The sequence below is a fragment of the Papio anubis genome, chromosome 17, assembly GCF_008728515.1.
Source record: "Papio anubis isolate 15944 chromosome 17, Panubis1.0, whole genome shotgun sequence".
Lineage (NCBI taxonomy): Eukaryota > Metazoa > Chordata > Mammalia > Primates > Cercopithecidae > Papio > Papio anubis.
This window is the reverse complement of record NC_044992.1, coordinates 71,364,718-71,378,168: the sequence shown is the minus strand read 5'-3', so window position 1 is coordinate 71,378,168 and position 13,451 is coordinate 71,364,718. Positions and strand designations below refer to the sequence as shown.

At 54.7% G+C, this 13,451-nt stretch overlaps 1 protein-coding gene and 1 long non-coding RNA gene across 3 annotated transcripts in view; one reads left to right on the top strand and one right to left on the bottom strand.

Annotated features, from left to right (window-relative positions):
• Positions 1-302: 302 nt before the first annotated feature.
• On the bottom strand, positions 303-10,486 carry CBX2 (chromobox 2). Its single transcript, XM_031657840.1, has 5 exons — positions 10,318-10,486; positions 10,192-10,235; positions 9,195-9,260; positions 6,788-6,893; positions 303-4,864 (listed from the first exon to the last, which is right to left on the bottom strand). Exons 1-5 carry the CDS (start codon positions 10,387-10,389, stop codon positions 3,560-3,562), a joined length of 1,593 nt encoding a protein of 530 aa, XP_031513700.1. The 5' UTR covers positions 10,390-10,486; the 3' UTR covers positions 303-3,559.
• A 290-nt stretch (positions 10,487-10,776) lies between these two features.
• Positions 10,777-13,451, top strand: part of LOC103879030 — a 10,580-nt gene continuing 7,905 nt past the window's right edge. The window contains exons 1-2 of one of the 2 annotated variants that reach the window (XR_639439.4): positions 10,779-11,229; positions 11,783-11,861. This is a non-coding gene — a long non-coding RNA (uncharacterized LOC103879030). Of the gene's footprint in view, positions 11,862-13,451 lie in introns of both variants that reach the window. The other variant, XR_002517824.2, reaches the window with a different exon arrangement.

Sequence of the window (13,451 nt, the reverse complement as noted above, 5' to 3'; positions counted from 1 at the left end):
ACCCACCCCACAGCGTGACAACCAAGACCTCCAGATCTGCCAAGGGTCCCCTGCAATGCCAAATTGTTCTCTGTTGTGAACCACTGGTATATGGACTCTTAAACCCCCATCCCTTGCTTGGAAACACATGTTTTTCTGCACCCTCTGCAAGCGGCCAAGCCTTTCCCAGGCTTTGATTTTTCTGTGCCACAAGTATTCAGCCCATGTCCAGACGAGTTATTTTGCCTCAAGAAAGGAAAAGAGCAGAGTCTATTGTGTTTCCAGGGATCACTCATGATGTACACCAGGCCAAAAGTTTTTTAAAAAATTTATTGATATACTAAGAGATAACAAAAGGACAAAAATCTTCTGACGCCATTTGCTGTCTTTCCCCTGTAAAATAAATTAACATCAGTCTAAAAAAAGAAAAAACTCTGCAACTTTGCTAGTTTTCCAAAAATGCTAGAAAATCAACAGAATCATGGGATACACTTGAGTAAAATCTGGTCGTCTAGGCACTACCTGTCCCCAACTCCATTCCCTTTCCCCACACCATCAGGGGCTTTTTGGGGGAAACATTTCCTTGAACTGATTGATCCTAATTAAATGTGGGCCCTGGGCTGCTGTCCTGTTTCAACACAGATCCTCTCCTAGGGCAATAACATATCTACTTTTGTTCTCTTTTAAGAAAGCAAACAGCCATAGTTGAAAGCAATTAGAAGTGGCATGCATGAATGATTTTTTTTTTTTTAAATTAAAAAACACAAATCATGCCAGTGATTGGCTTTGGTTCAAAGCTTGATCCTCCCCCAGTCTCCCCTTAATGAAAGCTCTGGGCCCAGAGCCCTCTCCAACTAGGTCAGAATTTCGAGCGTAACCAAAACAAGGAACACTCTTTTTTGGTACAAAATATATACATATGAAAATATGCCAACACCTCTAAGGAAGACAGAGTAGCCACTGCTTCCTATTCAATACAGGAGCAAACAAGATGGGGTTAACACACCATTACACACATACACACTGCCACAGTTCCTGTGGGACCTTTGGGAAAAAAGCAACAATGCATCTTGTCAGATGTGCCAGACACCTAGCTACACAAACACACACACACATAAATAGCAGCAAATAAAAATAGAAAGTCTACTTTTATTTATTGGTAAACGTAAAACAACCAAGTCTGAGCATTTGGTGCAGTTCCCAGTGGTGGCCCTTGCCCTGCACACGTGCACACGCTCTTAAAGCACCAGGAAAGACACACGACACAGTAAGAAGGCAAAGTGGCTGGGAGTAAGGTATCTGCAGATTCACACTTTGGGATTGAAGTAGCTGGTAAGCAGAAAGGCACCGAATCAGGGTCTGGAGAGACCTGGCTGCTGGGGAGGACAGGCAGCCAGGGACAGATCCTCATTTCTCCAACAGCTCCTGGAAGGACAGAGTCACCCCAAGGGCTTGGAGAGCTGTTAGTCTGGCTTTGGAGCGTTGAAGGTAGCACAGCGCTCCGCAGGAAAGAGTCACAGGCTTGGCTGTCTGGGCACAAGGAAGCTGGTGCCCGAGGCCCATCATGCCAGGATCCATGCCTCCTCCCAGGATGCACGGTGAGCTGGAATTTCTCCCTCTCCCATTGGGAGCAGCTCTTCCTTACTGTCTGCTTCCAGCTCGGGCCTAGCTATGTGGGACCCCCAGCCCTTCAATTCGCCGAGGCGGGCACCATTCCTGTGGCAGCCACCACCACCACTGTGGGCTGGCCCTCAATGAAGCCATGGACATGGGTCCCTCCCCAAAGGCACACTGTTAAGATCAATTTGGCTACACCAAGGCCACCTCTTCCTATTTGGCACGGTGAGGTACTGGGGGGTCTTGCAGTCCGGTAGGCCTGTCCCCCGGAAAACAGAGCCCATTCCCGAAGTCTGGGCTACTCCATGGAAAGGTAGCCTTCCCTATAGTCAGGCACTGGAATACAGCCCCATGCCTGCGCGCTGACTCCATCCAATCAGAGGAACACAAAGTGACCACCCCACCCCCTTTTGTTTTTGGCATCACAAAGACCCAGTGACCAGATTGCCTGCCGCTGCCACCTCTGGGCTGCCCTGCCTTTCTGCCCAAGCTGCTCTCTCAGAACAGAAATCCTAATACTGGTCAGAAGCCATACAAGGTAGCTCGCAGACGTGGCCACCTAGAGGTGGCTCACAAACTTAACAGGGGCCTCAGGGCCAACGCTGACAGATTCAGCTTCCCAGGGCCCTCTATCAGGTGGGTCCCCTAGAATTTGTCCAGCTTCCCAAATGGTACAGGTATAGTTTTTCAGCTGGAAAGGAGCCAAGCAGGGAGCACCTAAAGGTGTGGGGGATTGTCAGGGAAAGTGATATTCCTTAAGGAATGCCTCATCCACTTAGGCAGGACCCACAGCACACACCTGCAGCATGGGCAGAGCCGACAGACGGGCCCATCGACTCGCAAGTGCCAGCACTCCTGTCCTCCAGGTCTCCGGGGCAGTCTGTGGGCCATTAGCACGAAGCCAGTCCTTTATTAGCAAAAGGGAGATGCTGGGAGTGGAGGGAGGGGCTTGCTTGCCAAGGCTCCTGCTCACTGGACTCCCCTGGACCTGAGCACCTCCACTTTGGGTTTTCCTTGGGACACTGAACTCTGGGCTTTCTAGAAATGGAACATGCTTCAGTGGGCCTGGGGCAGGGGGTGGGTCTGGGTTTGGAAGGGGACTCGGGTCACTTCTCATTGGGACACGGGCAGGAAGGAGGGCGGCAGCCACAGCCTGCCTCTCCTGCTCCGAGGCGTGGAGGCTCTTCAGGTGGAACCTAGCTGTGGGACCACCCCCTCCCCACCCATGCTGGCTCGTAGGCTGTTTGGGGGCTGTGGATGCCACCCTGAATTGGGGCTAGATGGCCACAAAGCCAGCCTTTTAGGGCTCCTGGGCTTGCTCTACTCTAGCTGCCTGCCACTGTCCTTTCACAGTAAGGCCCCAGCCAGCCCCCAGCTGTCAGGGGCAAGCTCCCCACCTCACCACTGTGGGTTCAGGCAATGCTAGCCAGGCCCGCCCCTGCTCATCCCATCTCCCAAAAGCTGCCACCAGGTGGAGGGAACACTAGTCCCACTGGCCTTGCCTCCCCCCAATACTCTCTGCCCACCCCAGGGCTGAAAGCGAGACACACCAGATGCCCCAGCTGACACCTCAGCCCCTGCAAGACAGGGAGCAAAGCAGTGATGCCGTCACACAGGCCAGTGAGGAGTTCAAACGCAGCCACGAAGCAGCCTGCTCTGTTCAAGACAGTCACCTTGAGCCACAGGTGCCACTGTGTTTCCTGAGGCAAGAGGCGAGAGCGAAGAGGCCTGCAGAGGTAGGAACACGGTGGAGACCAACAAGGCAGCGAGACCCCCTGCCCTACCTCGCGGGACAGGGCAGGATGAGGGGAGAAGCCCCTTCCAAGACTGCCCATCAAGGAGACCACCCGCTCCTCCTCCCCGACCCAGACTCTTGAGGGGGCTTGGGCTGGGAGTCAGTTAGCCAAGCAAAACCACAGGCAGCGAAGGGGAGGAAGACCGGGCAGCTGGTGGCGCGGGGGATTCAGTAATGCCTCAGGTTGAAGAAGCCCACGCTGGTGGGAGACTCCTTCACTGTGACGGTGATGAGGTTGGCAGTGACGTCAGTGACAAAGACATGCTCGATGAGACTGCGGGTGGGCTTCCAGTCCTGGCTGGTCTGAACGGACACTGACGGGTTCTGACCAGTGCTGGGCGGCGAGGCGGAGTCCGGGTCAGAGTCCGAGCTGCTGCTCTCCTCGCCTGCGCTCATCTCCGGCAGTGTGGCTGCCTTGCGGGCTTCTCCAGGGGCTGTGCGGCTCTCCTGCCCACTGGGGGTAGCACTGCCCTTGACATAGTCCCTCTTGCTGGCAGGGGTGGGCGGCGCCACTGCTCTGGAGGCCAGCTTCTCACTTTTGCTTGTGTCAGTGGGCATGGCAGCCCCGCTGCCCCCAATGAGGCCACTCCCAGTGCCCTTCCCAGGGACTGGGTTGGTAGCTGGGACACCCTTGGTGGTGGTGGCATGGCGGGCAAGCAGACCCACCCCAGGCATGCCATTCTTGACACTTTGCAAGTCCAAGACCTGGAGGCTCAGCTCCTGGGTGGGTGCTGACTGAGGGCCTGGGCACCCAGCAGGTACCCTGCTGGCACCATGGGTGTGTGTGGGACCCCCTGTGCTCCCTACTTTCTGCTCCACAGCCCCGCTGCTGGGGGCCTTCGGGATTTTGCTTCCTGGAGGGCTCATTCCCAGCTCCCCTTTCTGCGTCCTCACCTTCAGGTCCAGCCCAAGGCCGCACTTGGTGGTGGCCTGGGCCTTCAGCGCCAACCTGCTGGCGGCCTGGCTTTGGGTCATGCGGTTCATGTAATGCACGATGGAGCTCTGCCAACTGATGCCACCCCGGCCGGGGCTACTGGCCATGCCCTTCATCAGGCTGGCCAGGTTCTCTGGGGTGGCCATGGCACTGGGGCTACCACAGGCCTCCTTGGCATGGGCCTTCAGAGCTGCCAGGCCTGCCACGGGGGCGCTGAGTGGAGGGGGTAGCTTGCTGGCTGGGGCCCCCAGATCCTTCCGGGCGGTCTTCAGCACCTTGGCCAGGCTCACGGGTCTTCGGGTTGCCTTCTGCTCTGGGGGCAGGGGCTTTCGTCCCCGCTTCTTCCGGATGGGATCCTTCAGCTCAGGTTTGGCCACCAGGATCTGGGCCTTCTTCTGAGGCACTGGGTGGGTGTCGCGGCCCCGGGGACCCCTCTTGGCATCTAAATCACTGTCATCCTCTTCATCCGAGGAAGAGGATGACGACGTAGAGGAAGAGGAGGAACTGCTGGACTTGGATTTGGAGGGAGCATCAGGTTCCTGAAAAAAGATAAAGAAGTTGGCTGGGTGCGGTGGCTCACGTCTGTAATCCCAGCACTTTGGGAGGCTGAGGTGGGTGGATCACCTGAGGTCAGGAGTTCGAGACCAGCCTGGCCAACATAGCGATGCCGTCTCTATTAAAAATACAAAAATTAGCTGGGTGTGGTAGCACGTGCCTGTAGTCCCAGCTACTGCAGAGGCTGAGGCAGGAGAATTGCTTCATTGAAATTGGGAGGTGGAGGCTGCAGCGAGCCGAGATTGTGCCACTGAACTCCAGCCTGGGTGACAGAGTAAGACTACGTCTCAAAGGAAAAAAAAAAAAAAAAAAAGATAAGGTGTCACACCTCCACTGCCTGCTCCCAGGGTCCAGAGCGCCATGCTGTCCCCAAGGAACACTGGGCACCTTGCAGCCATCAACTCCTGTGGCTTCCAGACCAGAGAAGCAATCAGGAAGGAGCAACTTCTCACCACGCTCACAGTTCCATGAGAGGCAAAATCAAAGGTAAAATAGAGAGAAAAATAGGTGACTCATAAAAATGAAGTCAGAATAAGGACGGACGAAGTCCACACCATAACATCCCGGTCCACCATCAGCTTTCACGGGGAATGCAGATTTATCTCCGGGCTGTAGAGCAGACGTTCAAAGGGAACGGTATCCAGAGCATCACAGTTATCAGGACTCAGGAGGTTACAGGTCATATGAAGTAGCACACACAGCTTTGCAGCCTAAACCAAGTGGGCTTCGGTATCCCCATTTCCCAGTCTGAGCCTTACAGCACACAGGTAAACAAACCACTGCCCTCCTCGCCTTCTGGATGTCACCCCAAATATTAAATAAGAGTGTCCTCGTGTTTCATAGGCCTCCCATGCTGCCTGCTGGATCAGAATTCTACAGCGTGAGCTTTAGGGAGTCAGATCCAACACTGCCTCCCTACCACCCCATTCTCCCGACTTCAACAGGAGTGATCTCCTCAAACCTCCTCAAATAAGGCGTCAATCACTGCCTTGTAGCCACTCCTCAGTCGGCAGGACTTCTGCAGCCCCACCATCCTGCTCGAAAGGAAGATTTTCAAGACAATGTGAGGCCAGTATAGACCAGCCAACAAGATTCTACAGCACAGAATCCCGTTCACTCAGGAAATCCTCCTGGAAAGGCGGGTTCTGTAAGTGACTGAGCTCGTGGCCACAACATGCGGAGGTCCACGGACAGTGCCGGGAGGAGGGAATCAAAGCAGCACCCGGGACTGAGGCCAGGCCCTCCTCCCTGATCCTGTGCTGCCTCACCTGTCCTCAGGGAAGGGAGGGGCCCTGCCATGGACCCCAGGGGTGCCTGCATACCTGTGGCGGGGTAAGCCCATCACTGTAGCGGGGCGGGGTGACAGGACGGTACCGAGACGGCCGAAGCGCATCATCAGTCCACAGTCCCTCTGCCCTCCTCCAAAGCCCCTTCCGGCACCCCCTGGCTATTGGGTCAGCCCTGCCTTTTCTGGCCACCTCGATTTAAGGTACACTCACAGGTGGGCCTGGAGTAGCCCAAAATCTTGGGCTTGTGGGTCACATATAGTTGGCAATCCTATGAGCACCTACTGTACGCATGCTTCCTGTTCCTTTCTGGACCCCATGGGAGTGAAGAGTGCTTGTCAGCAGCAGTTTGACCCTGCCACCCAGCAGAGAGGCGTGCAAGACAGGCTGAAGCAGGAAGCCCCTGGGAGGGGTGGGGAGGAACTCTCAGCCGGCTGGGGCTCCTGGGCAGCAGAAGCTGAGAGGCAGGAAGAAAGGGGGCTCCTGTTTCCCGAGTAGAGGGACAGACTGTTGGCAGAAGTGCCACCCCCTTCCTGAGGGCCCCAAACCCTCCCTCTGCCTGCCCCCTACCCCAAGGGAGTGCTGGGAGGTGGGGTCAGTACGCCTGGCGCAGCCACCCACCTTGAGCTTGGAGCGTCGGCTGCAGGAGGACATGGCAGTGAGCTTCCTTGGCCGGCCTCTCGGCCTCTTGCCTCTCTTCCGGTTCTGCACCTCCTTCTCATGTTCCCTGAAGGCATACTTACTAGTTAATGGGGGAGAAGCCCTAGTGCATACCCCTTCTATCACATAGGACTCTATGGCTTCCAGCACCCTATTCCTGTCGGCCTGCAATAGCTTATCCTGTCTGCTGCAAACACATCATCAAATACCCAAGGCAGAGGTCAGACCCCATTCTTTGCGCTAGGGTCAGTAACCAGCCATCCCATTTCATTTGGGTAAGAACAAGCTAAAGAGAGGAAAGCAACGCTGGGAAAACGATGATACCCCAGTTTTCTCCGACCTCTCTTAAGACAGCTTCCTGCCGGTGCACTGCTGCGTGGAAATTCTAGCATATCCTAACCAGAAGTGGCCTTGGTGGCCACGCGGTCCAACCTACTTACTTTCAATAGGAGAAGGAAGCCCAGGGAAAGGAGATGCCAGCAATCCCCTGGGCAGCTGCCTATGCATGAAACCCTCACCCAGGCAAGGAGCAACATGGGCCCTGCCCTCCAGCCCTCGCACAGCCTGACTGCTGGCATATGACTCTCCTTGTTTCCTTTTTAAAAATACCTCTGTTCCTAAACTCTACTCTTGAGGGAGATAACAAAAGAGCCGAGTTCTGAAGTAGGCAGGGCTCAGTGCATGCCCCACCCTCAGTACCCCCCGAAGAGCCTCCACACCTGCTGGGTCATGAAGCGCTAGTAGAACCTCCAGCCCCCAGGGAAAGCTTGTATTTCAGGCTACTCTCAAGGGAAGGGTCCCTGGTAATTACACTGGGCAAACACCATCTCACTGGGGCCTGGAAGACAACCTCCTCAACGCAGTTCTGATCAGTACCAGGCAAAGCTCATACTCCAATTAAGTACTGGTCCTTAACCCGAAATCTCCTAAAAGGCCAGTGAAGAGTTGCATGGATCTCCTCCGCTGAAACATTAACCTGTGGACGGAGTGCTGTGAGCCTGTGCGTCGCCAAGGGCCACACCCCCACCCCCTCCAATACCAAGCAGGTAACGGCCAGCTCCCAGTGCCCAGAGGGAGCTAGCGTGTTGGTGGATGGAGAGGGCTGAACAGCCACCTTCTCCGTTTTCTTTCTTCCACGATGTAATCCAAGCCACCCATGGGTTTTAAACTCTTGTTATCTCAGGTGTTTCTGAACCAAAACCAGGGGCAAGGGCACAATCTCTCTCAACTGTTAGGACACTGTGTTAGATACAGAGAAAAGTACCAACCTCTGAAGTGGGTCAAGCCATTCCCCCACCCCAAGGCTCACAGGACCCAGACAGGAAACAACACAAGACAATGGGTTGCCATTACAATTTTCCAAAGGGATTTAAGCAAGCACAGGCTCCTCTTCTTTTTACTCACCCCATCAGAAAACTCTTCTTTCCCCACTCTCATGTCCCCTTTGGGAAGACCTAAAATGTTCTGCTACAGCAGAAAAAAGGGAACGCACCTTTCGCCACCAGAGAACAAACCTGTCAGATTGACCCTGGCTGGGAAAGACTCCGGCAACCAATTCTTCTGCCTTTATCCACAGGGCAAGTCCAGCCAGGGGAGCCAGGGGGAGCTGTCAGTGAAACACCCCACGCCTCGCCATTGCTTGAGTAGCACTCCCTGGCCCTTCATGCTGGGGTGCGGTGGGCACATCCACTGTCCTCTCCTCACCACCCCTTGCCCTCGAACATCTCAAGGAGGCCTATCTCTTAACCCAAGCTTCCTACCTAAAAATAGAAATGACATCTACAATGACAGAAACAAGTCTGGCCCAATCCGGTCCCATGGGGCTATCTGGTACCGTATGCTGCAGGCCAGAGCAAAATAAATGTTTCGTTCTTGAGAGACACCACGATAGGCACAAGCGCATGTTGTGTGTTCCAGCTCCCTCTCTGAGCCTTCTCTTGCCTGATGGCACACATGTGCAGGGCTGGAAGGGCAGGCCTGCGTCACTGTGGCAAACCTGCTATCCTGGTTTTCTGTTAGCGCCATGTGCAAATTACTCAGCAGAAAAGGCCAAGAGAAGCTACATCTTTATCTGAAGCAAGTGGAAAAGTTGGTTTCTGCAAGTATGGCTGTCAGAAAAACCAAAGCGGAACTTACTTGGGGTCTTCTCAGGGATGGATACAGGCTGGCTGGGAGAAGGTGGGAGAGGGGCTGGCTGGGGACTTTTACAGCCAGTCACAGAGATGGCCCTGGAGACAATCTTGCTAAGGGACCTCAGACCACAGCCCCAGCTCCAGCCTCCGGGCAGGCGAGCAGCGCCCAGCACGACTCTGCAACCAGCCACCATCCCTCCCCCACGCCCTCCCCACAGTGCTGTCAGCGTCCTCACTTCTTCTGGAAGGCCAGGAGCAGCCTTGGGTCCAGGATGTTCTCCTCCGGCTCCCAGCTGTTATGTCTGCAAAGCAGAGGGCAGGGCAGCATTAGACGCCAGGCTGATGATCACGGCTTTGCAAAGCAGCCCGAGGGGGCCCGCCCTCACCGCTCCTCTACTCAGGCCGATGGCTGTGGCACCGTAGCACCATGGCACTTCTCAAAGTGCAAACCCAGGTTTTGGAGGCTGGCCACCCCCCACCAACCCAGCACTCTAACCTCAAACCCAAAGGGAAACTGCCGCTCCAACTCCCCAATTAAAACAAGGCCACAAGAGGACTCCCACAGTCTCTGCCTGGGAGAAAAACAAATCCCAATAAAACGCAAAGTTGCAGAGAGGGAATCCCCCAAACCCTGGCCTGGAGCCAGAGAAGGAAGGGAAGGCAGGTCCAGGATGCAGGGAGGGGCACAGGCGCCCAGCCCGAGATCCAGAACAATGTGGCGCGCGAGCCGGGGCACCTCGAGGGGTAGCAAAGAAAGAGCGCGGTCCGGGGAAACGGGGAAACGGGGCCGCCGGAGCAGCTGTGCACAGAGCCCCTTCCGGGGATGCCAAATCCCCTCTCTTCCATTAAAAGAAAGAAAAAAAAAAGAAACCTCACATCCATCAATAGGAAGCTCAGGTTACAGCAGAGAGAATCTAGCCAAGAGGAGGGGGGCTTGCATCCCGCGCCTCCCTCCCGGCCAGGGCGGGGGATGGGGGGAGCGCGGCGCGGGGGCCGAAGAGGTTCCGGCGCGGGGGGCCGCCCAGCTCTCCCCCGCGGGCGTGTAAACAAAGGGCAACCTCGGGCCGGACGGCCTCCGCCCCCTCAGAGCCGGAGGAGCCCGCGGGGACCCCGCGAACTTCCCGCTCAGCCCGCGGGCGCCCCCAGGCCCCCGGACGGCGCGGCCGAGGGCTCCACGTCCCCACCGCCGGGCGAGGGGGCGGCAGGGCGGGCGCAGCGTCGCGGGGGACTCACTTGGAGGACCAGCCGCGCCACTTGACCAAGTACTCCAGCTTGCCCTGCGGGGAGAGAAGAGGGGCCGTGAGCCAGACGGGCGGCGGGCGGCAGGCGGCGGGAGGGGGCCGGGCGGGCCGCACGCACCTTGCGGAGCCGCTTGCTCAGGATGCACTCGGCGGCGAAGACCTGCTCGCCCACGCTGCTCAACTCCTCCATGCTGCCCGGCAGCCCGCCCGACCGCGGCGCCCGCCGCCCGTAACCCGGCCGCACCGCCGCGCGCCCCGCCGGCCGCACACAAAGCACCGCCCTCGCCCGGCGCGCCGGCCTGCTCCCGCGCACGCGCACCGCCTCCGCGCCCGGCGCCCAGGCCCGCCGCCCGCCCCCCGCGCCCAAACTCCCGTGCGGGCCAATCAGCGAGGGGGGGCGGGCGCGGGGCCGGGCGGGGCGTGCATTGTCCGCGGCGGGCTGGGAGTCAGCCTGCGGGGGGTCCCGCGCGGTCCGGGCAACCGGCGGGGCCGGGGCCGGGGCGCGGGCGTGGGGGTGGGGGCGCGGGTGGGCCCCTGGCTGGGGGAGGAGGTGCCTAGGGGCTCCGGCTCTGAGGCGCCCACCGAGTACCGCATGGTCCCCGGGGCGCGCCCGGCCTTGCTCCCAACTCCGTTTTCCGGGCAAAAAGCCATTGTTCTGGCTCTAAGGGAGGGAAGCGGGACGGGGCGCGGCGGCCGCTTCCTGCCCCCGCCTTCGAGGGGCGCTCCTCCGGGGCGCGCGGGGCCCCACCCTTCCCCGGCTTCTTGAACTGGCTTTTCCTTGGCGGTGGGGGAGTCGCTCTGCTTTGGACTGGAGCAAAACGGGTCGGGGGCTGGGGGAGGAAAGGAAGATGAAGTCCGGGGGAGGGGCCCACAAACCCCGGCAGCCCAGGCTTTTCCCCTCAAAAGCGAGAGAGGAAAATGCATTAACTGAAACCACCAAGCACTCTAAGAAAGAAGTAATACGAACTGCCCGGAGTTCTTATTAAACAGCTGTGAAAAGTGGATCCAGTCCCCGAGTTTTAGGGCACGTGTAGGTAGAAAGCCAGCTGCACTTTTTCTGTATTTGTTCCCCGATTTTGATGAAGTGGAGGGGGAGGGGGCGATTTGCAGGGCTGTTCCTAACTTAGGACTAGGTCAGTAGTGGCCCGCCAGGGCTGGACAGCCGGCGTCCTTCGAATCAATTGTCCGCGGTCGAAAAGGGTCAGGCCACGTTATGAAAGTGGGGGTGACCCCTTGTCCTCCCTGGGATCGTAGTACGCAGGCTACCCTTTTATTCCGGTGTTAAGATTCTAATTCCATGAACTCACCCTTTAAGTTATTTAGATTTTGAATCAGGACAACTGAAACATATAATGAAAGAGATAGACCTGAACCATAACTTGACTCGTCTCAATGCAATCTAACTCCATGAAAGTTCACTCTGCTTTTGTTGCTTACTTGAATACAGCTGCAAAGTTCTCTTTCTGTTGAACAGATCCAAAAGTCGTTTATTGTTGTAGGAGACTGTCTCAATGTAATTGTGATCATCAAAACCATATTTATAAAGGGTTCTGCAGGAGAAATATGTTTTTTTGTTTTAACAGAAAGGCCTACTGGAGAAAATACTGAAGTGTAGGAACCGATCTTTCCATTTATGGCGTGTTCTTCAGTTTCTTTGGTTAGGTAAGTTACATTCATTTGATTTCCTGGAGAGAACGTGCAAATTCAGATGTTGTTTGCAAAGAGGGCAGGAGAAAGGGAAACGTCCTTGGGGGGAAGGTGTTTGTTTACTCAGGGACAGAGGCAGTAAAGAATCCTTGTGTTGGGTTAAAACTGGCCTCTGGAGTGAAGGGATCCGCTAACAGCCTCTCCGCCTGGCTCCTTTTGTATCCCGTCTTGTGCAGCTTGGCAGTAAATTGTGGAGTTGAGGGCAAAGGTGTATTTATTGTAATCCTACAAATAGCTGGATCAGTTTCACATCACGTTTCCTTGCAGAATTCATCTTGGGTCTAAGATTTTGCCCTGGAAGTTTCCAGTTTCCTCTTTGACCCATGGTATGCTGGGATACTTGCTTGATTTCTTTTTAAATAAAAGAAGGCTTTGAAAAGGGAATGATTTCTTTGCCTAAGAAATAAATTTGCTAGAATTTGATACTAACACGTTGAAAAATAAATCAGCGTCCTGGAAGGTTTAACATGTACATCATCTACCTAATTGCAAACACTCAGTTTGGGTAAAATAATATTTAGATAATTCATTTGGAGAAACAAATATGACAGATTTGGCCAGAATGAAATAATCAGATACATACTGGGAGCGTGTGATCCAAAATCTGTGGCACATTTTCTAAAAACAAAGCTGGGAGTAGGCAGAAGGGAGGAAAGACCCCAGCTAATCCAACTGTGTAAAACAAGCGGACGTCTTCCGTTTTGACTGTCACATTTTAAGAATTATTAAGACAAGTTAAAACTAATTATTGTATTATTCATTCGAAAGATAGTTAGCATGTACTATCAGGTGGGCACTACTAGATATCCAGTAGTATAAGACCGTAGCAGCAACCCCATCTGTGGAACTTGTGTGGGTGATGGAAGTGGATGGACAGAGCCTCCGTCCACTGCGTCCAGTGTGGTGGCCGTTAGCCATCTGTGGCTGCTGAGCACTGGCAGTGTGGCTAGTGCCACTGAAGGATCGAATTTTAAATTGTATTTCATTTTAATTCATTTCAGTGGGAATAGCCACATGTAGCTGGTGGTCACTGTACCGGACGCTGTGCAGGTCCACAGGAACGAGAGGGATCTGCTTTAAACATATTTTAAGTGAAAGTAATATGGTTACATAAATTAATCCTGGAATATGAGTAGTTTACCTATGCTCACAGTTATGCTTAATTATATACAAGAATGTTTAAAAAACATACAAAAAAGATATTAAAAATCCAGGCGCAGAGGAAGACATTCAGAGAGTACAAACTTTGTATGGTACTGAGTTCCTTTCTACGCAAGTGATAAGGGCAGGTATTAACTTATTCATGTCTGAAATACTACTAAGAAAACATAAGTATTTTCACGCCATGCTTGTGGATCGAAAATTAAAGATGCCAAAGCAAAGAATGACTCTCTCTGAAGTCGATGGAAAAGTCAGGAATTGAGATAAATCCAGTGACCCTGGATTTAGCAGCTAAAACTAGATAGCAGTAGTTACTTGTTACCAAATAGTTTCAGAAAGCTCTTACATTTTCTAAAAGTGCTGTTTCCCTACTGCCATCAGTGG

Coding starts and splice junctions, on each gene's coding strand:
- CBX2 (XM_031657840.1), bottom strand. CDS start 10,389: ATGGAGGAGTTGAGCAGCGTGGGCGAGCAGGTCTTCGCCGCCGAGTGC. Junction 6,894..9,194: donor CTCCTGGCCTTCCAGAAGAA/GTGAGGACGCTG, acceptor GTATGCCTTCAG/GGAACATGAGAAGGAGGTGC. Junction 4,865..6,787: donor GCCGACGCTCCAAGCTCAAG/GTGGGTGGCTGC, acceptor ATCTTTTTTCAG/GAACCTGATGCTCCCTCCAA.